The sequence below is a fragment of the Anolis carolinensis genome, unplaced genomic scaffold, assembly GCF_035594765.1.
Source record: "Anolis carolinensis isolate JA03-04 unplaced genomic scaffold, rAnoCar3.1.pri scaffold_12, whole genome shotgun sequence".
Classification (NCBI taxonomy): Eukaryota; Metazoa; Chordata; class Lepidosauria; order Squamata; family Dactyloidae; genus Anolis; species Anolis carolinensis.
In genome coordinates this window covers 12,929,552-12,955,118 of record NW_026943823.1, presented here as the reverse complement: position 1 = coordinate 12,955,118, position 25,567 = coordinate 12,929,552, and the positions used below count along the sequence as shown (strand labels likewise).

Sequence of the window (25,567 nt, the reverse complement as noted above, 5' to 3'; positions counted from 1 at the left end):
ATTTGCTACATTTATACCCTGCCCTCTCTCATAATAATAATAATAATAATAATAATAATAATAATAATAATAATAATAATAATAATAATAATAATACTTTATTTATATACCGCCCTATCTCCTGGATGGGACTCAGGGCGGTTTACAGTCATAAAAGCAAACACAAACATTACATAACAACATAATACACATTATTAAACAAAGTAAAATAATACAATTATAACAATAAATCACACTTACATGACCAGATCAAGGGAACGGGAACCATAAAACCAATATATTAAAATGTATCATTTTAGGCTAGGGAAATCTTGTGCAATATATTCAGGCCCAGAAATCGGCGGTAGTCCAATGTAATTACTCAAAAACCTGCCGACACCACCAGGTCTTCAGTTCCTTATGGAAATTGGATAATGTAGGGGATTGCCTAATCCCCCTTGGCAATGAATTCCAGAGCCGGGGGGCCACTGCTGAGAAGGCTCATTCCCTCGTCCCCACCAGCCGCACTTGAGACGGTGGTGGGAGCACCAAAGGGGACTCAGAGGGGCTTACAAGTTGTTTTCACATACAATATATTATATCATTAGCATAGCACAATAATAGCATTATTGCACTATACCACTATACCGTAATATTATTAGTAATATCACATTTAATATATAATATATAACTAATATTATTATATAATATTATTATTAGTATTATGTTGCATTACATTATAATATTATTATCAATATTATATGTATATACAATATATTATATTATTACCATAAGGTAAAGGTTTCCCCTGACATTATGTCCATGTGTCCAGTCATGTCTGACTCTGGGGGTTGATGCTCATCTCCATTATTACAATAGCACAATATTATTATATTATATAGTACTATGTTATTTCTGGGGGAGGGACCCCCAACTGATGGCAAATCTTGATAGTGTAAATTAATTTAATGGTAAGAACAGCACAATTTGATGGTAACGGCAACACAACCCAAACACAGAAGGCTCTCCTGATTATCCAGAGAGAGAAAGACAGTCCACTTTCGGGGGGGGGGGGGGGGGTTGGAGGGTGGGTTTTGAAGGAAGAAAATAATTTTCCCATAATGGGATATTGCTGGAATCAACAGGAAAAGTGGGATAGCAGGGCTGTGTGCCTTATCGGTCCATTCTGTGCGCCGGCATCAATCCTGACCTTGATGGCTATTTTGACCTGTTGCTTTTCCAGCACACGGCAGCCGGAGCCGAGGGAGGCGGCCAATCGCTGGTCTCCCCAGGGTCCTGTTTGGAGGATTTCCGTGCCACCCCTTTCATCGAGTGCAACGGCGCCCGGGGCACCTGCCACTACTTCTCCAACAAGTACAGCTTCTGGCTGACAACGGTGGAACCGGCTCAGCAATTTGTGGAGGCTCCCGTTTCGGAGACGCTGAAAGCCGGGCAGCTCCGGATGCGGGTGAGCCGCTGCCAGGTCTGCATGAAGAACTTGTAGCCAAGGACCCAAACTTAGCCAAAGCCCACACTTCCCAGGGACTTTGGGCTCTTCTTTCTTCAAAGGCCGGAATCCTTTTGTCTATCATCACAGAACATGGTGCTATATGTTTTTCCCCTCTCTCGTTTTTGTATTCATGGCTACCTCAAAGTCTTTCTCTGCCTTCCGGGGTGCCACCTTTGTCCTCTTTGTAACACACTGAACCACGTTTAATACATCAATCACTTGACTTCGGGAGAACGTTCTTCTCTCAAACCTATCACCCTTTAGGACTGTTTTTTACATTATGGATTGAGACATTTGCAAAAATTCATCAGATGTTCCCGATGCTCAAAAAAAAGTGTGCAATGGGCCCTTCATATATGAGAGAGTTTGGTTCCATGGATGCTGGTATCAAGTCCAAGTCCCATTACTTGCCATATGACACAGCCATAGTAAACCAACGCGAAAAGGGTGGTTAGAATCAACCTGCATTAACGTCATGCAATTTTAGTATTTTTAAAAAAGATGATACATTTGAAGGAGCCCAGAATGAATTTGGGATGAAGACTCCGTTTTTAAAGACCACTTTTTGTGCCTCGATTCGCTTTCATGAGCTCTCTGCATTTCTTGTATTTTTTAAAATTTTCTTATCCTGGGCTTTTTGAGACAATGTTCTCTGAAATTGACTTCGTTACTACTTGTGGGGTAAGTATTTGCCTCATGTGCTTAAAAGGCTGCTTTTTCTTCCTTCTTTTGGGATATTTTCTAAATTATGTAATTCTAATAATTTGCAGCCAGCAAGTGGGTTATACAAAAACCCCTGAATTGTCTCAAAAAATGTGCAAACTGTGGCATAGGTATTGTCTTAGCTATACCAGGTTATTTAATAGCCTGATAACATGTGAGGGTGGCATTTCTCTGGAGTAGAGAACTTATACTAAGTAAATGCAGTAGTTGAACTCCTGAGATAAAGCCACAGCATTTCTTGGGACTTCGCCCACCTTTCTGACTTTCCCAGCTAAAAATACCAAGCAGATTGTTGGTGTTTGAAGTTTCAAAATCCATAACCATTTCTTGAATTAGACACTGGATGAGTATGACTCCCCTCTTCACTTCTTTATGAGCCCTGAATGAAAACTTTTGATTCATATAACACAGTCCCAAAACAGAAGCCCCATTGCTTCTCTAACTCTATGCTGAGGCTCCTGGAAGTTGTACATTTCTAATGGTAGTACAGACCTGGTGTGCACTGTATGTAAAATAAGAAATTTAAAATATTGTTTACCAAGTGGTGCCCAACAAATGAGCAGACGCTCTGCCTGTATTCACATGTTAATATTCTGCCCTTGTCTCACAGAGGTAGCCTTGAGACAGCTGGTGCTTGATAGACTATTGAATAGCTTAGTATTATGTTGTTGTTACATCAAATAGTCATTAGATTTACTGCTGAAACAAAGAGGTGCTTGTTGTTTTTTTTACTTCTAGGCTGAGGAAGAATAATTTTTGTAATGCACTGTCAAAAACATTCTACAGAATATATTTCGTTATTTTCTCCCCCCCAAAAAAGCCATAAAAGATCAGTACACCACTTTTGAGATTTATATTCCATTTGTTCTCACATCCTAAGCTTGGCAGCCTTTTTGTATAAGCTATTTAGAATTTTTCACATCTTCATTAAACAGGAAGCTTGAATTTTGGTAGATCCACCATAAACTTTGTTGAAATGTGACTATGTCAAACTGATAGCAAAAAGAAGAGTGTGAGTCAGGCTGGATCTACATGGCCATATAATCCAGTTTCAGAATGCAGATTAACTGCAATGAACTGGATTATATGGCAGTGTAGGTCCAGCTTCAACTAAGAAGGTGGTTTTCATTTCTGACCAATTACCTTTTTGGATTTTTAGAATGGTTCTGAAAATGCACAAAAACCCATGTCGAAATGTTTTTAAGAAATTTATTAGCTGCACACATAAAGTGCTCTTACACAAGGAGGGAGAAAACTGTAAATGTTTAATTTAAAATAAATAATATACAATTATAACAAAAGTATTTTTCTTTTTTTCTTAACTTGGAAGGGAAGCAAAATAAAAGTGAGTTTTAATAATGATTGGAATTTTTAAGGGCAGGGTGAAAGATGTCACGAGAAAGAGGGAGGCATCCTGCTTCAGGCTTATTGTGTGATGCTCCTTCCTTTCCCAGAAGTGGAAGAAAAGATGGGGAAATTCGGGAGCAGCCCTCCATGTCCCCCATTCATTTGCGTATCTCAAGAAACAGGAGGCAATGGTGCATCATTAAAGAGTTCCTTTCATAGAAACGGCTGGGCTTCTTGGTTGGTTTCGGAAGTGTGGTGGCAGCACAAATGTGAAAACCTTTTACAAAACCATTATTTTTTGCCTGATCTGAGTTTTTAAAACGAGACAAAGACATTTATTCCTAGGGACCAGAGGCCACACGCTTCTTTGCCTTGACAACATGCTTTCAGCATGAGCAGAACTATTGCATTATATACTACATCGAGGAATAACAACCGTCCAAATATTGATGCCTTCAAGGCGATTCTCAGTAGTCTTTACTTCAATATCTTTTTTGCTTTCATCTCCCCCCAAAAGTCTCATTTGTTTCAGAAAAAATATATATATTTCTGGAAAAAATGCACAAGCCGAAGCCAGGATCTTTTCGCTTCCTTCCCTGGGAAGGTCTTCTCGAAGGGTTCTCCCCGCTTCTAGGTGCTGTTCAGCTCTTGTGCTGTGTTGTCACTGTTCGTATGCAGGCACTTGGGGGCTGGAAAGGCTATGTGTGGTCTCAGTCACTGGCAAAATGCTACACACGACACGGGTTGCGTGCCAAAAGGTCAGCGGAGGTGCCCTTCATACGCTCAGGATCTCAAACTCTTCTTCCAACTCAAACAGTTTATCGGTGGACTCAATAAGCTCTGTACAAAAGGGACGAAAAGAGAAGGTTTCATTACAAGGCCCAGTGTATCTTTTTGCAGAAATCCATAAGCTTCATCATATGGACCACTATGTTCAACCTCACCATAATGTTTCCTTGCCCAAGGTCCCCTATGGTCAACCTCTCCAAACAGGTCTTTGTGTCTCTGAGGAAAATGTGTGACAAGGGCTGCAACGTCTTCTATGATATTGCAGATGGAAGCACAGGACCTAGCCTGCAACTCAGTTTGAAGCAAGTCATGATTGGGTCATAAAGGTTCATGCAACGATGCAACCTGTCTGTGCACTTATGCCAAAAGCTGGCAACCGATTACACTGAGAAAGTGTTAAGCTTTCATTGATTCATCTTGTGCATGCGCAAGAAAAAACTGTACCCCTTTTCTGAAATTGGTAATGCTGGTCAGGCTGCCATGCACTAAAGGGGCCATCCAGTGTCATCATGAGAACTAGTGGCCATGAGAGATTGTGGTGTGCCGTAATGGTGATGGAAGGAAGTTTGTTACATCATACCATTGCTCTATGGGATTCATGTATGGTACAGGCCAAGGGATTGGATGAACTTGGAACTCATGGTGGATTGTGTTAAAACTGTAGAACAGAAGATCAGACACGCTACAGAAACAGCTGGCTTTGCTAGTTTGGGAAAGTTTCCAAAGTCACATTGTCAAGGAAGTGAAGAAACTTTTCTATGAGAAGACACAAGAGGCAGTAGTTCTTGGTGGCTTAACCTGTCTTTCAGCCACTGGATGCACCAGTGAACAAGTCTTTTAAAGACCCCTTGTGCCATTTCTATAATGAGTGCTGATCAACAACTGCAATAACTGACACCTGCTGGAAATGTGAAGCGCTCATCTTTAGAACTTGTGCACACATGGGCCATTAAGAGACGGGATCTTAGCACAGAGGACATTGTTGTCAAAAGCATTTTAAAAACTGGCATTTTAAAGCCCTGGATGGATCAGATCATGATGCACTGTGGGAGAGTGATGGACAGGACAAAACATCTGTCATGAGCATAAAAGCAATAACAGTGCACAGAGCCTTCTGGCAAAGAGGATGAAAATGCTAAACTTACCTAGTTCTCTGGACACTACAATTTCTCAAGTTGCTTTCAACATTGGTTTAATTTTTAAAAGTTGTTTCAGTAATTGTTATACCCCCTCTTTTTTCAGGGATAATAAAATACAGTACTTCAGTTGGAAAGGAGAAAATGCCACTTCGTAAGGAGCTGTTCTGTACCTGCACCGGTAGTTGTCACTTCTGGCTTCGTAGGCGGTATGAAAGGAGGCCAGTGTGGTGGGTGCTTCTGAATGAGCTCAAACATTCGTAGACTCTGCTGTTTATGTATCTCCTGAAAAGTAAAATGTTTAGTTTTTAAAAGGGACCTTGGGAAGTGAAACCAGTAAAAACTGTGTGGCCATTTTTAGTAGGCACACACTGTGTGAGCCTCTCTGCAGAGAGATGCCAAGACCTGCAAGGCTTCTATCAGAGCCTTATTACAAATGACGGCCATCACTCTGCCTCGAGTAAACAAAAATGGCAGGCCATATTCTTTGGGTTCCCCATGTTGCTTGTGAACATTGTTTGACTAGAAAGGAAGGGAAAGAAAAAAGGAGGGAGGGCTATTTTTCTCTGTTTTGTGCAAGTAAGGGGTTATGGGTTGACAGCACTGCTTCCAAGAATCGTTTCATTCTGAATCCCTATTAGAGGTAGATTGCATTCCTTGCTCTTCTCCTTTTTTTCCAGGCTACTTTCTCATTCCTTTTCCTCATTTATATCCCTTTCACTGTCTGTATTTATACAGATGTGCACATTTTAAGATCAGTCACTAAACCAGAGGAAAAGCCCTAATGATAATGCAGAAACTGGGAGAAAAGATGTGCTAGAGTCAAAACATAACATGTTCCAGGCAGTATTTTTGTACACTTACACTCTTAAGAGCAAGATCATGCATCACAGCGCAGGCATCACAGTGCTAAGTATTATATCAGTTGGCTACAAATTCAGGCTGCTTTCATCGCAAGACTATAAACAAATTGCTTCCTAAATAGAAAAGAACCACTATGGAGAATACAAATAAAATAATCCCTCTAAGGCTAGTATTCTATACATCCCAGTCTGCAACTGATGTATGCAGTAAGGCACAGCCTGCACATATATATTTAAGAGATTTCCTACCACTTACCTTTTGCACAAGGCTACACCAGGTATCAAAATCTTTTTCTTCTTTGCAAAAGAATCCCTGAGGAAGTAGAGGCAATGTTTAAAGACAATTATTCGAACAAAACACACCATCAGACCAGATTGATCATAAGGAAGAAAATAATAGGACCACTCTATCTTAGTACTTTTCAAATCACCTTGAATAGGGAGGGCACTAGGATTACAGTTCTGACATCTGACACAGTAAGTGTCAGATGTCGAGGGATGGCTTTGCCACCTCAGCAGGAACCAAACCAAATGTACACCAAAATTAAGGCTTAATGAAGCGGGAAGTACTTTTGGCCCATCAAAACCATCAAATGAGCCCCTTTTGCTCCCCCCACACCCCAATTCCTTGCTTCTGGAGGCTCACATGAAATCTGCCCAATTATCCCCTACATTTATAGGGAGGGATAGAATAACAGAATCATAGAGTTGGAAGAGACCTCACGGGCCATCCAGTCCAACCCATTGCCAAGAAGCAGGAAAGTCATATTCAAAGCACCCCTGACAGATGGCCATCCAGCCTCTGCTTATGCGCAGAGGAAGCCCCAAATTCACTGAGTGTGGATGACATGGAGCATTGACATAACTGGTAACCATGTAAAATACCCATTCCCATCAAGAGGAGCAATATCCAGATTCCCTAATTGCCTGGCTATAACAAAAGCTAAACATATATATATTAGAAAACTTTTTACCCAGGCTAGATTCGAGCAGCTCGACATTAAGTCCAAGCTAGGTAGACATCAGAATATCCCCTATACGCAGAGAACCTGTGGGTGTCGTGAGGTAGATGCAGAAGTGGAGGACTCAGAACATTTTTTCTTAAAATGCCCCTACTACACCAGGATTCGATCTCTCTACTTAGACCCTCTGCTGGAGAATCATACTCACTTAGAGAATAAGGAGAAATTGCATATCCTCCTACAGGGTTCAGATAAAAACTCTATTTTAAAACTGGCCCTTTTTACGCAAAAAGCGCTGGCCATTCGTGAGAAGATGGAAGCTGAGAGCTGATACATTGCCATTAACAAAATCCAAACTTAAGATTTACTATGGACAAGACACTTGTTTTATTTACCCCTGTCCTCGTTCAAACCTTACCTTAGGAAATTACTAATTTTAACCTTTTTTCTCTGTATTTGTCTAAGAGCGGGTTATTAGGCTGCAGATCGGGATCTTTTGTATCTTTACATGGTTTTATTGTATGCATGTGCAAGTGTGTACGTATTGTATGTTTTACATGTTTTGATATGGTCAAAAGTGACTAATCAATAAAGAATTGTTGTTGTTGTAAACATATGGTTCAGCCAATTTCCTCAGTCGGATTGAGAAGAGAGCAAATTGGAGGGTTCAGAGCCTCTAACTATGGCTCTAACTGGACCAAATTTTCCCCTTCTCAACCAGTCTTTCCTTTAACACGTACTAATGCTACAGAGGGATCGAGATTCATAATCTTCATCCGATGAGGCGCTTGCTGGCAGTGAAAGCTTCGGTCGTCAACAGTGCTGTTTTCCTCAGAATCTACAAAAAGCTGGGTGGTATGAGGGTCTAGATAGATCAGCTCATTTCCTACATGGATAGAACAAACACATTCTCTTAGAAAACAGAAGTGGAATCCAGTCTTGTATTGAAATAATAACAATGATAATAATACATTTAATTTGTTACTCGCCACTCCTAACAGCTGAAGGCATGGTACCACAAGGTATATCAAAACACACCATTATAATAAAAAATATGCCAACAGGCATCATGTAACTAAAATAGAGAATTAGGGAGCATATTAAAAACCCAAACGACAATGGCTTGAGCACCTAGAAATGTTATTTTGAACCAAATTTGAATACTGGCATATTCTTTTTTTTTTTTTGAACGTTTGCCATCTGCCAGACAATACAGGGTGACAAAGACAAGGACAAACAAACAAGGATAGCTTTTATCCTAGAGCTGTGGCTTTATTGATCTCCGTGGCTTCACACTGATGTGGCATTGGGGGCTGTGTGGTGATGATTGGGGTGTGGAGGGATGGGTGTGTTGTTTTCTGGTGTGTGCGGGGGAGGGATGTAACTTCATTCTGCAATAGCACATTGACAAATAAAGCTATTCTATTCTATGGTGTCAGAACCCTGCTACTAGAGCCTGGATGTGGCTCTGAGTTTCAGGGTCACTGACATTGATAAGACACCTGCGGCTCAGGACTTGGAGAAGAAACGGCTGCTGGACTTGGCGGGGAATTTGCGCGGGGTTTTACTGAGCGGGAAGAGACTGTTCAAATGAGGGGGAGGGTATATAAAGGAGGGTTGGCCGTAGTATCCCATTCTTGGCTTTTCTGATGTTCATGTTTCCTACAGTAAAAGTTTCTGGTGATATCACAGAGAGTCTTGTGTGTTCATTCAGGAGCGGCTGTGGTGAGCTGACACTAAGCCAAGAATACGGACACCATCCCGCTGTAGCGGTGAGGTGTAACATGCAAGTGGAGGATGAAGAGCTCTTGGGCGCAGGAGGAGGAAGGTCGGAAAGGGCCACTCCCGAGCCGGACGCTGAGTTCCACCAGCTGGCGGCCCTGGCGTCATCCACCGCTTATGCCCAGCCAAATGGGGTAACCCAGAGGCGTGGAGTGGTGCGGGGAGACAGCACCGGAGGAGAGGAAGGTTCACCTTCCCCAGGCCCACAAAGGATGGTGTTTCTGGAGGAGAGGATGTCGGCGATGGAGACCACCCTGGCAGTGATGTCGAGGGCGATGGAGCGCCTGGCGGTTTTGGCGGAGCCGGAGAGAGGAAGGGAACTTCGGGCTGGCTCAATGTGGGACGTGAGCGTGGGAAGCAGCCAGGGCTTTGCAGACCTCCCAGCACCGAAGGGAAGGGAAATGCGAAAGGAGCCCGGTGCCCGGCCCAAGATCCAAACAAGCCTGACGCGGGTGGAGGAGAGTGACGACGAAGGGGAAAAGCCTCCGAGAATCCCGGCTACGCTCCCAACTGAGACCCTGGTGCCCCTGGCGAATGCCGGGCGTGGCACAGGGCCAAGAGAAGCAGCAGCGGGGCCCACTGGTCCGCAAGGGGGCTTGCGACGGGCGGAGAATTGGGGATTGCCACCACAGGGACCCCTACCGAGACGAGAGGAACTAAGGATCGAGTTTGGGGGAGAGTCCTCTGAACTGGATTTTTTCCTGACCACGGTGAGGGGCTATATGGAGGACAATGCTCACACTTTTAGAACGGAATCCAGCCGGGTACGGGCCATTGGTGCAGTGTTGAAGAGGGGAGCGGCCAGCTGGTACGTTCAACTGCACGCGCGGCGCGACCCATGTCTGGGGTCACTCCGACGCTTTATGGGGGCCCTGGAGACCCGTTTCCGAGATCCACTGGAGCAGATCCGGGCGAGGGAGAAGTTGAAGACCGTCTCCCAGGGGCAGAGGTCAGTATCTGAGTATGCGGAGGAGTTCCAATGCCTCGCTGAAAAGGTGCCGGAATGGTCTGCAGTAACAAAGATAGAACTCTTCAAAGAGGGTCTCAGGCGGGAGATCCTCTCCTGGGCGGTGCATCGTGATGAGCCTGACACACTGCGCGGATGGATTCAGCTGGCGGGGCGCATCGAGACATCGCTGGCCCAGGCGAGGAGGCACCGAGGAGGGCTACAGCAGCGGCCGCAGATGAAAGAGGGGAGCCGGAAGGAGGGATCAACCCCAGCCGGGAGGAGAACGGAGCCGACAGGGAACGTGAGCACCAGCAGGAGGGGCTGCTTCGTGTGCGGCCGTTTGGGCCACAGGGCTGCCGAGTGCTGGCAGAGAAAAGGGGAAGGCGGAGGCCCGCCCAAACCAAGAGCCGTGGCAGGGAAACGCGCCGAGGAAGAACCACCGATGAGGCACCACTCGGGGGGGTTGGTAAGTCAGGACAAAGCTATGATAGTGGTCCCCATTCAGCTTGAAAGTGGCAGCAAACAAGCAACCTGCAAAGCATTTGTGGATTGTGGATGTTCCAGGAACATCATCTCCCCTGAATTAGCCGAGGGATTGGGATGCGAAAGAACGAACCTAGAATCCCCAATAGCTTTCTCGCAGTTGGACGGATCCACAGCATCGGGATCATTAGCTAAGTACAGTGCCGAAGATGTAAAGTGTAAGATAGGGAGTTGGGAAGGAAAGGTGTCATTTGTGATATCACAAATAGCCAGCTATAATGTTATACTAGGCATGCCATGGCTGGGGCAGGCCAACCCGCAAATCAACTGGGAGGATAAGAGCATGATCTTCAGGATGAAGTTGGAAGAAGGGAGCCAGGAAGTGGAGAGAGAGCCGGGGAAAAGGGGGGAGGAAGACTCTATCAGGATAGCAGAACTGGCAGATAAATTACCCCCAGAGTATCGGGATTTTGTGGACGTATTTGATGAGAAGGAAGCAGACAGTTTCCCACCGAAGCGGAGAGTTGAAGTGAAGATAGAGCTAGTCCCAGGAGCAGAGCTTCCCAAGGCAAAAATATACCCAATGTCGGCTAGGGAAAAGGAGGAACTGAGAAAATACATTGATAAAAACCTAGCGAGGGGTTTCATAGAGCCTTCAAATTCCCCTCTAGGGGCGCCTGTGTTGTTCAGGCGGAAAAAGGACCAAACGCTGAGGCTCTGCATTGACTACAGGGGCCTGAATGCAATCAGTTCTGTAAATAAATACCCCCTACCCTTAGTGAAGGACTTGATCGCCCAGTTATCGGAGGGACAGATATTCACTAAATTGGACTTAATTGAAGCGTACCATAAATTGCAGATCAAACCAGAGGACAGGTGGAAGACGGCCTTCTCCTGTGCATTCGGATTATTCAATTATCGTGTGCTCCCCTTCGGTTTGTGCGGCGGAGGTGCCGCGTTCATGCAATTAATCAACGAAGTGTTGCATCCATTGTTGTACAAGGGGGTCTTTGTTTTTTTAGATGACATATTGATAATATCTCGGACTAAGGAGCAACACATAGAACTAGTCAGGGAAGTCCTGCAAAAGTTGAGAGAAGCAAAACTGTATGCGAAGCTTGCCAAGTGCGAGTTCAATAAAGACCAGATAGACTTTCTGGGGTATAGGATTTCCTCCCAGGGAGTGGCGATGGACCCTGCGAAGGTAGAAGACGTGAGGGGGTGGGAAGCCCCCAAAACACGGAAGCAGCTGCAATCCTTCCTAGGGTTCGCAAACTTCTATAGAACATTTATCAAGGACTTTGCGCGCCTCACTTTGCCATTAACGGATTTGTTAAAGACTAAAGGCAGGGGAGAAACAGCCAAAGTGAAGGCCCCAGGGGCCAAACTGACATGGACAATAGAATGCCAGGAAGCTTTCGAAGCCCTTAAAAAGCGTTTTACTGAGGAGCCTGTCCTACAGCACCCTGATATGTCTAAAGCCTTTGTATTACATTGCGATGCATCAGACCGGGCATATGGGGCAGTTCTGCTACAGAAAGACGAGGGGGGGAACCTGAAGCCATGTGGCTATCTGTCAAAAAAGTTTAGCGATACAGAAAAAAACTGGCCAATTTGGGAGAGAGAAGCCTTAGCTATTCTAAAAGCACTAGAGTGCTGGAGACACTTTCTGGAAGGAAGTGGAACACCGTTTGAGGTGTGGACTGATCATAGAAATTTACAGTATCTAAGATCCCCTCGTAAACTATCAGCGAAGCAAATTAGATGGGCCCAATATTTCAGCCGTTTTGATTTCAGACTCAGATTCTTCCAGGGGAAACATAACATACTCGCTGACGCTCTCTCTCGGATGCCTCAGCACGGGGGAGGAATTCAGGAATCTGAAGGGAGCCTATTCCTAGATAAGCAATGGGGCCTGGCAGTACTAACTCGAGCACAAGCGGCCAAAGAAAACAAACGTACTGCCATTTCCACGGGGGGAGGAGAAATATGGGAGGAAGAGTTGAAGCGAGCGTATGGAATGGACAAATGGTTACAAACTAACAAAGAAAAGGGAGAATTGTGTGGGGATTTGGTGTTTGTAAATAAGAAATTGTATATCCCTGAATGTTTAAGACGAGAAATGTTAAGGAAGTACCATGATAACAAAGGTGCGGGTCATCTAGGCCCCACCAGGACTATTAAACTGTTGGCCAGACAATGCTGGTGGCCCGGAATGAGGAAAGACGCCAGGGGGTACGTCACGCAGTGTGAATTATGTGCAGAGGGAAAAACACCACCGGGGAAGCCCCAGGGGCTATTGCAGAAGGTGGTGGAGCCCATGAGGCCATGGGAATGCGTAGCCATGGATTTTGTAGGCGAACTACCCCCCAGCAGAGGCCACAGATACATTTGGACAATATTGGACCTATTCTCAAAACAGGCACACTTTGTGGCCCTGCCAAAACTCCCTTCAGCTGAAAAACTTGCTGATTTGTATGTGAAGCATGTATATCGCCTACATGGGTGTCCCGACAAAATAATTAGCGACCGGGGAGTCCAATTTACTGCAAAATTTTGGGGAAAATTCTTACAGCTGTTAGGAGCAGAAAGGAACCTGAGCTCGGCCTTTCATCCCGCGACCAACGGGGGGGTCGAACGTACCCAACAGACACTGTGCCAATTTTTAAGGATGTACACCAATTATAGACAGGATGATTGGGCGGACCTTCTACCGTTTGCTGAGATGGCTTTTAACGGGGCCGTACATTCGGCCACAGGTCGTGCCCCATTCGAAATAGTATACGGACAGGAGGTGGCACCTTTCCCCAGGCTACCCGAGTGGAAGGAAGGGGAGGGCCAGACCGACGAGGAATGGCCGGCCAAAATCAAGCAAGGGTGGCAAACCGTGGTAGAGGCATTGCGGGAAACACAAAAGAAGTACAAGCTCTTTGCGGATCGTAGGCGCCGAGAGGGGGACAAATTGGGCGAAGGAGATCTGGTTTGGCTGAGCACAAAAAACCTAAAATTGGGATTCCCATCCAAGAAATTGGCTCCACGCTATATAGGACCATTCAGGGTAGCAAAAAGAATAAACGAAGTGACCTATGAGCTGAGGCTACCCAAGGACCTAGGAAAGATACACCCGGTATTCCATTGCAGCCTGTTAAAAAAGTATAAAGGAACTCTGGACGGCGGAGAACAATAGTTGTGTTTAATCTTTTCCTTCCAGGATGAAGGGGAGGAGGACGCCATGTCAGAACCCTGCTACTAGAGCCTGGATGTGGCTCTGAGTTTCAGGGTCACTGACATTGATAAGACACCTGCGGCTCAGGACTTGGAGAAGAAACGGCTGCTGGACTTGGCGGGGAATTTGCGCGGGGTTTTACTGAGCGGGAAGAGACTGTTCAAATGAGGGGGAGGGTATATAAAGGAGGGTTGGCCGTAGTATCCCATTCTTGGCTTTTCTGATGTTCATGTTTCCTACAGTAAAAGTTTCTGGTGATATCACAGAGAGTCTTGTGTGTTCATTCAGGAGCGGCTGTGGTGAGCTGACACTATGGTAGATGCTAGTTAGGATTTTTCCCCTGGGGATCATTCTTAAGTGGGAAGCTCCATCCAAACAAAACTTGTGACCAGCTTTTTGTCAAGAAAGCTCAAATTCAAAGATGACCAATGTATTGATCCAATCAGTTATCAAGACCTGAACCATATAAGCCTTTAGCCAAAAGCATTCTACACTTTCTTTCCTAAATCCAGTTACTGAGAAATGTCAGCTTTAAGAGGATTATTTTCAACAGAACTCAATTTGACCCATGTGTTTATGTTCTCCTTACCCAGAAATCCTATAAAATAGTAGGCATTGTTTGGTTTTCCTCCTAAAGCTCCCAAAGACTGCGGCATCTTAAAACACTCCTAGGGATCAAAGAAGAAAATTATTGTTATTCCACTTTCCTTTCATGGAGGAACTCAATACATACATACTTAGCATGGCAGGGGTAGGACTGGATGGCTCTTGTGGTCTCTGTAAACTCTATGGTTCTAGCTCTCCTGTTTAAAGGTAAAGGTTTTCCCATGACATTAAGTCCAGTTGTGTCAGACTCTGGGTGTTGGTGCTCATCTCCATTTCTAAGCCAATGAGCCTGTGCTGTCCATAGACACCTCCAAGGTCATGTGGCTGGCATGACTGGAGTGCTGTTACCTTCCCGCCGGAGCGGTACCTATTGATCTACTCACATTTGCATGTTTTTGAACTGCTAGGTTGGCAGAAGCTGGGGCTAACAGCGGGTGCTCACTCTGCTCCCCGGATTCAAACCTGCGACCTTTCAGTCCGCAAGTTGAGCAGCTCAGCGCTTTAACACGCTGCACTACCACAGGCTCCAGCTCTCCTGTTTAAATCCATGGATAATAAGCCTATGAATTCAATTGACCCACTGTATGAGGGTTCTATCCCAAAGTTTTCCCCTCCAATGAATAAGTCATTTAAAGATTGGTTTGCTCTAAATCAGGCATGGGCAAACTTCAGCCCTCCTGGTGTTTTGGATTTCAATTTCCACAATTCCAACAGCTATTGGCTGTTAGGAATTGTGGGAGTTGAAGTTCAAAACACCAGGAGGGCCAAAGTTTGCCCATGCCTGCTCTAAATATTACCCAAAATGCCCATCACCTCGACTTGACCAACTAAACCTCCCGTTAATGAATGGTACCTTAAAAGCATCCACATAGACTGGATTGATGTGGTTTATCCCCAAGCGAAGAGGTATAATCAGCAGCAGAGGCTTCCAACCACAGCAGAACCCACCAGGGCTCCTGTTTCGGCTCAGCAGACTCTGGTGCGAAAGAGGGCTGCAGTGGGCAACCGGCGGGCAGTTCTGGTTGGGGAGCCGGCACATCTTCTCTGGGGAGCAAGAGGCAGCAAAGCCTGGGGGTTAGGTCACTACCAGTGATTTGTCAGCATTTTCTTTTTTTATAAGGTATTTTTTAAAACTACAATAACCTCCAATTCCCATCCACTTTCTGCAACGATCTGTGAAATAATTTTTGGAAATAATTTATTTACATAAAGGTACAAAATAAACAGTTGGAGACTGTAACCAGTCCTCTTTCAGCTGGCAATACCAGCTAAAGTATTATTTATTTATTTTTATTTATTACAATATTTATATCCCGCCCTTCTCACCCAACAGGGGACTCAGGGCGGCTTACAATAAAACAGACATATAAAAACAGTACAATACACTATAAATCAGTTAAAAAATTAACTTACATATAACATTCATAAAATGCATTTATAAAATATAGGTAGGCGTGTACAAGTTTAAAAGACTGGGTCTGTCAATTGAGTTCCAGTATACATAATAGTAATTAATGCTGCTGATTCTTATTCGAAGGCCTGGCCCCATAACCAAGTTTTAACCTTCTTACGGAAGGATAGGAGGGAGGGAGCCTGCCTGACTTCAATGGGGAGGGCGTTCCATAGGCGGGGAGCCACTACTGAAAAGGCCCTGTCTCTCGTCCCCGCCAGCCGCACCTGTGAGGCTGACGGGACCGCGAGCAGGGCCTCATCCGACGATCTTAAGCTTCGAGGTGGGTCATAGCGGGAGACACGTTTGGATAGATAAGCTGGGCCGGAACCGTTTAGAGCTTTATAGGCTAAAGCCAGCACCTTGAATTGTGCTCGGTAGCTAATCGGCAGCCAGTGGAGCTGACGTAACAGAGGAGTAGTACGCTCCCTGAACGCCGCTCCAGTTATTAACCTGGCAGCTTCCCGTTGGACTAATTGAAGCTTCCGAACAGTCTTCAAAGGCAGCCCCACGTAGAGTGCGTTGCAGTAGTCTAAACGGGATGTAACAAGGGCGTGGACCACCGTGGTCAAGTCTGGCTTCCCAAGGTACGGTCGCAGCTGGCGCACAAGTTTTAATTGTGCGAAGGCTCCCCTAGCCACCGCTGTTTCTCTGGAAACAGAATCAGGCAGAAAGAAAACCCCAACTGAATTTAGAAACTACACAGATCAGAAAATGGAGATAGATATCAAACTTACTGATATCTTCAATCACCACAGTGTTGTCCATAGACACATAAACGGCTAGAGAATTCCATTCATCAAAGAGTGCCAATTTCCTGAATGAAAACAAAGCAGGCTTCAATGCAGATGTACTCCTACACAGGCTTAAGTTTAAACATAACGGAAACAGCTTGCCCAGTTTTGTTTGGGAGCGTGCAAGGGCTAAGGTTTATGAAATCCCTTCCCTTTTGCCATTTTCTGTAATGTATTTAGTATTAGCAAAGCCTCTCTATTGCTTCTGGCGTGAACACAATCCCAATGTTTACAACACTTTCCCCTCAACAAAAACACTTCCAAACAATTGCAGGAGAAAAGCTAAGAAGAAAATAAAATAAACATTTTCAGCAAATGCCCAAAACAAATTAGCAACAAGAGCCAATGTGCTGCAGAAGGGGAAAATTATATTCCTTTTATTTCTAATAGATGAAAGTCTGTTTTACAAAGATAGGTTAAACAGTTTCAGAAACTTACTAAACAAAATGAGGGATTTCTTCTCCGCTTTGGGGGGGGAAAGGGGCTTCCAGGTGCAGGTTTCATTATGAAACCACTCTGTCTCTTTCAAATAGCTATAATAAATAATATCATGATAGAGATGTGAAGTGCCAGAAGAGCTCTTTGGTGGTATAGATACAAATAAAATTATTAATAATCTCCAGGGGAAATCATCATAACATGAAGGCTGGCTTGTGCACTACACTCCAAGTGGCCAGACATATATTACATACACAAAGCAATGTATCCATGCTTGCTTACTTGAGCACCTGGGCAACCGTATTTGGTCCAAACCATTCTCCAATAGACTTCCCTTCACCAACACCCATCTGTGCTGTGTGGACAAGAAAAAGAAACAGACACGCCAAATAGCAGAAGCATCTGGAAAGTACTGGCCCAATGGCATCCGCTCAGCATAAGGTGCTTTTCATGTCCAACAGAAAGTTGGCAGCCTTCTTTTTGTTGACGGCCATCTTACATTCTAATTGTTTAATATTTTAATCAATGTGCTTAATAATCCTATATTTGTATACAAGGTGTTTTATGATACTTTTCTTTGCTTAAAACATTACACCCTTTCACCTATGGCAGGCTGACCAAAATATATACCTTGCCATAAACACCTAAAAACATGCACCTTCCATAATTTCAATGGATGCTAACAGAAAATTATATGCCACTTGAATAACTTGAGTGAAATGCAAGGATGGAGCCAGGAAGACAGCTCTTACCCATTTGGTGGATGGAGTAACAGCAATCTTTTCGGTCCAAGAAACAACGCAAGATCCTGTGATATTCTTCAGGCTGCTTTTTGTGTTCTTCCCAATGCCAATCTTAAGAGAGAACAATATTTAAGATTTTAATGATCACATTACATTGGCAAGAAGTACAGGAAAATAAGAACTAGAGATGATTATGCAAAGTCAGTCATTGAAATGGCAATCTTACGTGGTCTGAGCTAAAAGTAATGAGAAACCACTAGAAAAATTTCTTTCAAAAAAGGAAAGGAAAAGTATTATTAGACCTTGGATAAAGTTACTGTTTTGTGCTACAATGCCTATCATTATGGATCATAGCAGCTGTAGTCCAAAAAAGAAGCACTTCTAAGCTCTGCTTGTAATATACTATTGGGGTTTCCAGTGGCGCAATGGGTTAAATCCTTGTGCTGGCAGGACTGCTGACCGAAAGGTTGGTGGTTCAAATCCGGGGAGTGGGGTGAGCTCCCATCTGTTGGCTCTGGCTCCCCATGCAAGGACATGAGAGAAGCCTCTCACAGAATGGTAAAACATCGAACATCCTGGCATCCCCTGGGCAACATCCTTGCAGACGGCCAATTCTCTCACACCAGAAGCGACTTGCAGTTTCTCATGTCGTTCCTGACACACACACACAGACAGACATATAAATACACACATAAATATACATACACACTATTAAAAGCATAGGCAATTGTTGGAAGGGTACCAGGTTGCCTTACTCTGCAGGAAACTTAGAGAGCCATATGCTTACCAGAAAAATTATGTCCCAAGATACCCTCTAGAGAAGATTAACAAACTCAAGTCCTCCAGTATTTTGAGCTTCAATTCCCAGAAGCCTCTGCTGCTTTAGACAATGACCAGGAATTCTGAGAGCTGAAGTCCAAAATGCATTGGAAAGCCAGAATGAGAAACCTTCTCTAAAGGTATGCAGGCAATTTCACCACCTAGGCCTTGGCATCAGGAATTAAATAAAGGGCCACTTTCTATTTTTAAATTAATGGCCACTCCTGAGCCTAAAACGGCCCACCATTTGTTGCAGACAAGCATTCCCAAGGGCACTCCTCCAGGTATTTTAACACACATCATCCTCACTTCTCACAATTATGGGGATTTCTTGGTCAAAAAAAAGTACACTTACCTCTTCCCAGGTGCCGGCAGATCAGAGCCTGAGCTAGCATCATCTGTCCACATCGCAGCATGCAGCCCCAGCCAGCATCTGAAGATGGTCCTGTGCCACCTGGAATCAACAGCCACCGTATTTATGTGCTTATGAAAGAAATACACACAATGCTAAAGGTCGTTGGCTCAAAAGCACATGACTTTGAATAAGTGCTATCTAACCCCGTGCACCATTTGCTACTGAAATACCTTTTAGCAACAGGGGTGGGTTCTCACTTTTATGGACCCCAAACACTCCAGGTCCCACTCTGCCTCCCGTTTTTTTTTTAATATGGCAATATCTGAGGCATACAGATATCAGGGCATGATACAGCACTATCCTTTTACAAATGGTCTTTAGAAAATCGAAGAATGTAAGAGCTGGTTTTTGGAACTGTTGTTCTTTTTCTTGTGTAATGATGTTCTTGAAAACAAGAAAAGAGCAAAAAGATGGGGAGAAAAACACCTACCAATTGGTGAAAACTTTCTTCTGTAGGTAAACCAAAGGCGAGCGCTTATGTCCAAAAGAAGCTTAGATTTTTCTAGAATCAAAGAGTAGCATTAAAAATTAGACACTGACATCATCTATGTTTGTTATTTCACATCTTACATATCCGACAGGCCCAAAGGAACATTCCTAAGTACAGTCCAATAGTTATCTCCAGTCCAATACCATCATTCTCCAAAGGAGAATAATCTCATTGTAACACACTTGTATAAGTCTTGGTCATCTGATTACTAGAAATCATTCAGTGTTATGTGTGAAAAGTGTAATTATTTCATTGATTAGCAGCACAAAAATGATAGGTCCTAAATACATTAATTCCATTATCCGTGAAATCATGTCCTTTACAGTGGTGCAGAATGCAAAAAGTACAACAGTGATTGATAAATAACTACTGAGTAAACATGCTGTGAACTTCTCATTCCAACCTACCAGTTTTAAGTTGGTGTTGCCTTCCCAAGATCCAAGCAGGTTCATCTGTTTCAGGAAGCTCTTCTAAATACTCTGCTAAAAATAATGAGTTTTTCAGATGTTAATAAAATCGGGAACTGTTTTCAGAACACTGAAATGCTAATTTGTTTCCCCAGCCATTTTTGCACCTGCTCAGTTCTTGGATTCCAACCTCTGGTCTTGTGATTCACCAAACATACTATCATGCTTCATTTGGCTTTTAGGTCAATGTAATTAATACCTCTTGCTTTTCACCAGACTATGGCCTTTGCCATTTGTGCTTCAATATTATAGAGCCACTGCTGAAACCAGATCCCATGTGGTAGGAGGCATGCATTAGGTGCTGCGGCCTGCAGGTTTATCCTCTCAAAAGCACAGTAGGACTAAACAGATTGGTTTCAGAACCATTTATTCTTCCTTTTCACACCAAATACAAAACATTCAAGACAACGATTCAGACCCAGACCTGTGGAAAACCTATTCTTTCTTGTTATTTTTTACACGAATTGCTTCTTTTAAAGAAATGTCTAGAAACACATCAATTTTCTTAACAGTATAGCAAGATGCACTTTCAAATATCATGAGAAGTAAGTCAATTTGTCAAATGAGATCATTGTAAACTAAGCAAAAGAACTGAAATTATCTGAAGACAAATTAAGATTAACCTTAGCAATTGCTTTATATTATGTCCAATACAATATAAAATTATTTTTTCTTGCTAATGGATGCAATTTCACTGTTAACAAACAGCCACTTTTGCAAATGCTGGAGACAGTCTAATAATATCATTCCTTTCATAAGGACACATGGTTCTGGTTTTGCATTGCTCTTGCCATTCTGTTGCTTTTTAAAATAACCGATTCTGAGCATTGTGTAACACCAATTAAGTCTTGACAAGAGACAGTACAGAAACTCTTGCTACTAGATGGCCAGCTAAAACAGGGCTGCACTAAAACAGAAGAGAACACACAAGGCTAAACACTGCTCTGATCTCAACAAACGGAACAAAATAATAGCCTTAAAGGAGGTCAAAATGGCCAGGAGTTGTCAACAGTTCTCTGGATCATGCTATGCTTTAAAAGGCAAGGCCTCTCACAACATTCCTCCACTAAGCTCAGTGTCATGAGACTCACAGCATCTTCCAGCTAAAGGAGAACCTAATCCTGGGGGATGGGATGTCTAAAAGGACGGATTCAGTTCTCCGCAGGACCCCATGGGGAGATTCTCTCATTTGTTTCTTTCCTATGGGAAGAAGAAAATAGACCTCCTAACAGTCAGTGCTGTGAATGATGTAATAAAAAGTGATCTCTAAACAGGCACTTTTACAGTTACAGTGATCTCATCCAGTTGGAGACCTTAAGTTTTAATAAAAAAAATTTATATCAAGAAAGCATGTGACGTTTAATACACTGAGCTCCTTCCAAGAAAAGCAGGAACCGGGGTGGGGGGGGGAGATAATATGGCAGACTGAACAAATCAAGAAAACAGTTGTTTTCTTGGATTTAAAAGTGGACCTACTGACTTCTGCAGCTCTGACTGATTGTACCCCAAGGCCATGAAGTCATGCGTACATTTATTTAATTAAGACATTTCTATATTGCTTCCTAGCCCACAGGGGTTCCTGAATAAAGAAAGACACAAAACCAAAGGAAACAGTACAAATAGAATACATTTTAAATACACATTAAAACACTCTTTAAAAAACAATCAGACATTTAATTTTAAATGGAATTAGCCTAAGGTGCTGAGGGTGGGGGTTCCACAGTTTGGGACTGCTTCAAAGAAAGCCTTGTTACAGCTACATACAAAACTAATTTTGCAAAGCATTGGGACACACAGATAACCAACTGACACTTCATTTTGATCAGAACAAGGCGCCTCTATTTATTGTGCCTACTGTACATCTACACAATAGAATTAAGGTAGTTTGACACCACTTTATCTGTTCGGGCTTAATGCTTTGGAATTATGAGGTTTGTAGTTTAATGAGATACCAGCAGTCTTTGGCAGAGAAGGCTAAGGACTTTGGAAAACTACAAAAACATAGGGTTCCATAGCTTTAAGCCATGGGAGTTAAATGTAGTCAAACTGTACTGGGTCTGCAGTATAGATGCACGCATAGACAGAAACCAGGATATGTGTAGTCTAGCAAAAATCAAAAGTGCAGTGTTTTTCTTCATGTCAAGAGTGACTTGAGAAACTGCAAGTCGCTTTTGGTGTAAGAATTGGCCGTCTGCAAGGATATTGCCCAGGGAACACCCGGATGTTTTACTATCCTGTGGGAGGCTTCTCTCGTGTCCCTGCATGAGAAGCTGGAGCTGACAGACAGGAGCTCACCTGTTCTTCAGATTTGAACTGCTGATCTTTCGGTCAGCACTCCTGCTGGCACAAGGGTTTAAACCCATTGCATCCCCTGGCTTGTTTATTTTCCCATGCCTATAGGTTTTGCACACGACATATTTAATAGAATGCATACCACATGAAATTTAGAATTATTTCCATTATTCAATTTCCTGAGATTTCCATACTTCAATTTTCATAGAAGAAACTCTTGACAAGATTTGGCTTTTATAATTGTTACAACCCAGGTTATTAAAATCAAGTAAGTTATGATATTATGTCAACAGATACTGAGCCTGTTCAATCTATACAGAATTAATCAATTGGGTTTGTTTTATTTCAATATATTTATTTGCCTGCAGTGTCAAGGACAGATATGCAATCTGCATCTAGCAGTTAGATCTAATAAATGCTCACTTTTTAATATGAGTTCTGCAGAAGTGCATTTTTTAAATTTTTATTTTGCAGGTGTTTGGGAGTTATAACATCCAAATGGGTGAGATGTCTTTAATAGGGATAGCTCTCTAGTAGATCTACAACTATTGACACATTAGCCATTGAAAATGAACAAAATACAAAAATATATGGGATATGGTAGCTCCAGTCAAGAGTCTAGATCTGAGGGGTTGCCTTTGAATGTTCAGAGTCACACATTTTTTCCCCAAGTAGGGAAAAAGTCAGTTCTCACAATTGTTGTGCCTATCCTACATTTATGTTTACATATCAAAATGCATATGCTACATTGATGCTGAGAAAATCCTTGGTTGTTTATTTAAAACATTTCTAGGCCAGCGTCAAACTTTAAACCCTAAACACCAAACGCAGGACTATCAATTTCTATTAAATTGTCACCAGCAATTATACATTTTGACAGATATAGCTAGTTTTAAAAGAATGTTTTGATCAACCTGTCATGGCTGTATTCTGAGCTGTTCATTTTTTTCCTTATACACCTATGCATTACTTGTGGCTTGTCTCCCTTTTATGTTGTCATAAATGATCTTAAATCTATTGGTTTTTTTTTTAAAAAGTAAGCAATTTGTGTACTGATAATACCCAGTTTGTTTTATATTGTTTAGTGTTTCTATAATATGCTATATGACAGATATCTAGTGTTTTAATGGTCTGTTATTGACAATAATATTCATATATATGTGTATATTGTTTAACCTTTATTTTATGTGTGTTGTATACATATATTAATACATATATTACGGTAATCTCCAAGTTATGAATAAGACAATTTCTGTAGGTTTGTTCTTAAGGTGAATTTGTTTCTTAGTATAAACAGCTACATTTTTAAGTGTAACTCCAAGCAAAAATATATACTTTTTCACTTTGGATCACATAGGGAAGGGTCAACATGCCTGTGACATTTCCTTTGCTGTCTGTGCCATTGTTCAGAAAAGTTCACTTTACTTTCTGCCCCTGTGATAACTAGATTTTGAAAAATGTTACTTGCTGTGGAAACACCTTTTCCTCATGATAATAATTCTTCCGGGATAGAATTTCCCTTCCAAGGGGTAGATTTCTTTCACTTCCTGTTGTTAGCTATGAGTCGTTTGTAAGTCAAATATTTGTAACTTGGGGGCTACCTGTACATACCTTTATTATAGTCCCATATATGTGTGTGTGTGTGTGTATAGCTTTCAAGAGTCAGCGCTGAGTCCAGGAGAACCCCCAGACTGCGGACCTGCATCCTCACGGAGAGTCTAACCCCTTCAAGCACAGGTTGCCACCCTATACCCCGATCAACCTCGCAACTGACCAGGAGGACCTCTGTCATGTCTAGATTAAGCTTCAGCTCATCCAGTCCATCACAGCATCCAGGCACTGGTCCAGGATCTGGGGGGGCTTTCTTGAAATTAGGTGGAAAAGAGTAATAGAGTCCTCTGCGTAGAGATGGCACCGAACTCGAAACTCCAGATGATCTCGCCCAGCAGTTTCATGCAGATGTTTAAAAGCATGGGGGATAGAATGGAACTTTGTGGGACCCCATAGGTCAAAGACTAGGGGTTCGAGCAGGTGTCCCTCAGCTTCATCAACTGGGGATGATCCTCCAGGAAGGGGCAGAGCCCCCCCCCAAGACCCATTCTGGAGAGCCATCCCAAAAGGAAACCATGGTTGATGATATCGAAAGCTGCTTTGAACTGGGATATCGGGGTCCATACTGCCATATATTCCAGTTCAAAGCAGATAATGTGGGATTTTATTCAGCTGTGTGGAAGGGGCCACAGAAAGGCAGGATCTGATCCCAGGTTTTGTTTATCCCTTCCACACAGCCATATAATGTAGAATATCAAGGCAGAAAATCCCTCAACATTACTACCGTGTTTCCCCGAAAATAAGACCGTGTCTTATATTATTTTTTGCTCCCAAAGATGCTCTAGGTCTTATTTTCAGGTGATGTCTTATTTTTCCATGAAGAAAAATTCACATTTATTGTTGAACAAAAAAGAAAGAACATTTATTGTATACTGTACAGTAGTTGTCATCACAAACCAGCATAACCAAACAAACTGTGAATCCTATCAAGAATTTCTTGTTACTACCATTATTTCCATGTACAACACTCTATGGTACGTACATTTACCGATCCTGCATGCCCTGGTGTTCTGTTCGGCGGGCATTCTTCCAAACAAAAACTTTGCCAGGTCTTACTTTCGGGGGAGGCCTTATATTGAGCAATTCAGCAAAACCTCTACTAGGTCTTATTTTCTGGGGATGTCTTATTTTAGGGGAAACAGGGTATTATGTTAATTTATAGCTTGCTTTTTCTCTCCACAACAGAGGCCTCTTGTACACAGCCATATAATCCAGAATATCAAGGCAGAATAACCCACAATATCTGCTTTGAACTGGGTTATCTGAGTCCACGCTGACATATAACCCAGTACAAAGCAGATAATGTGGGGATGTATACAGTTGTGTGGAAGGGGCCTCAGACACTGTTCTCTCAGGTCCCATTCGGTGACCATTGGGTGAGAGAAAGAGGCGGGAAAAGATGCTGGGCTTAGTCTCCTGCCGCGGCCTCGCTCGCTCACTCACCGCACTCCATCCTCCCCTGAGGCGACCTCCGCAGCCACCATCCTCTCCTTCTCCACCGTCCCCCGTCGTCTCCTCCTCTTCCTCCTTCTCCCCGCAGAAAACAACACGACGGCAGTCTCCGCTTCCGTGAGGCACGCTGGGAAACGTAGTCCCCTCTCCCGCCTCGGCCGCGTACTTGTCTCCCGCGGGGACTACGACTCCCGTCAGGCACCAGGTGTCACAGCGGATTGGCTGCGGCGGCAGAACAGTC

The 25,567-nt window shown here is 43.2% G+C and overlaps 2 protein-coding genes across 10 annotated transcripts in view; one reads left to right on the top strand and one right to left on the bottom strand.

Annotated features, from left to right (window-relative positions):
- Positions 1-14,060, top strand: part of col4a6 (collagen type IV alpha 6 chain) — a 175,418-nt gene extending 161,358 nt beyond the window's left edge. For 5 of the 7 annotated variants that reach the window (XM_062964026.1, XM_062964025.1, XM_008114678.3 and 2 more), the window contains one exon: positions 1,223-3,513. In XM_062964026.1, coding sequence (XP_062820096.1) covers positions 1,223-1,483 — 261 coding nt within the window. In that variant the 3' untranslated portion in view covers positions 1,484-3,513. Of the gene's footprint in view, positions 1-1,222; positions 3,514-5,590; positions 7,922-13,734 lie in introns of those variants that run through there. The other 2 variants (XR_010001086.1, XR_010001087.1) reach the window with 2 other exon arrangements.
- atg4a (autophagy related 4A cysteine peptidase) lies at positions 3,408-25,463 on the bottom strand. 3 transcript variants are annotated; one of them, XM_016995056.2, is made up of 13 exons: positions 25,318-25,463; positions 19,912-19,983; positions 19,445-19,516; positions 18,955-19,053; positions 17,790-17,891; positions 17,320-17,392; positions 16,543-16,622; positions 15,209-15,399; positions 14,339-14,417; positions 8,050-8,195; positions 6,604-6,660; positions 5,658-5,769; positions 3,408-4,399 (listed from the first exon to the last, which is right to left on the bottom strand). In XM_016995056.2, exons 1-13 carry the CDS (start codon positions 25,325-25,327, stop codon positions 4,335-4,337), a joined length of 1,158 nt encoding a protein of 385 aa, XP_016850545.1. In that variant the 5' UTR covers positions 25,328-25,463; the 3' UTR covers positions 3,408-4,334. The 3 variants fall into 3 exon arrangements, with proteins under 3 accessions (XP_016850545.1, XP_008112889.1, XP_062820102.1); XM_008114682.3 differs by having other exon boundaries at positions 19,912-19,986; positions 25,318-25,461; XM_062964032.1 differs by lacking the exons at positions 18,955-19,053; positions 19,445-19,516; positions 19,912-19,983; positions 25,318-25,463 and having other exon boundaries at positions 17,320-17,387.
- Between the last annotated feature and the right edge of the window lie 104 nt (positions 25,464-25,567).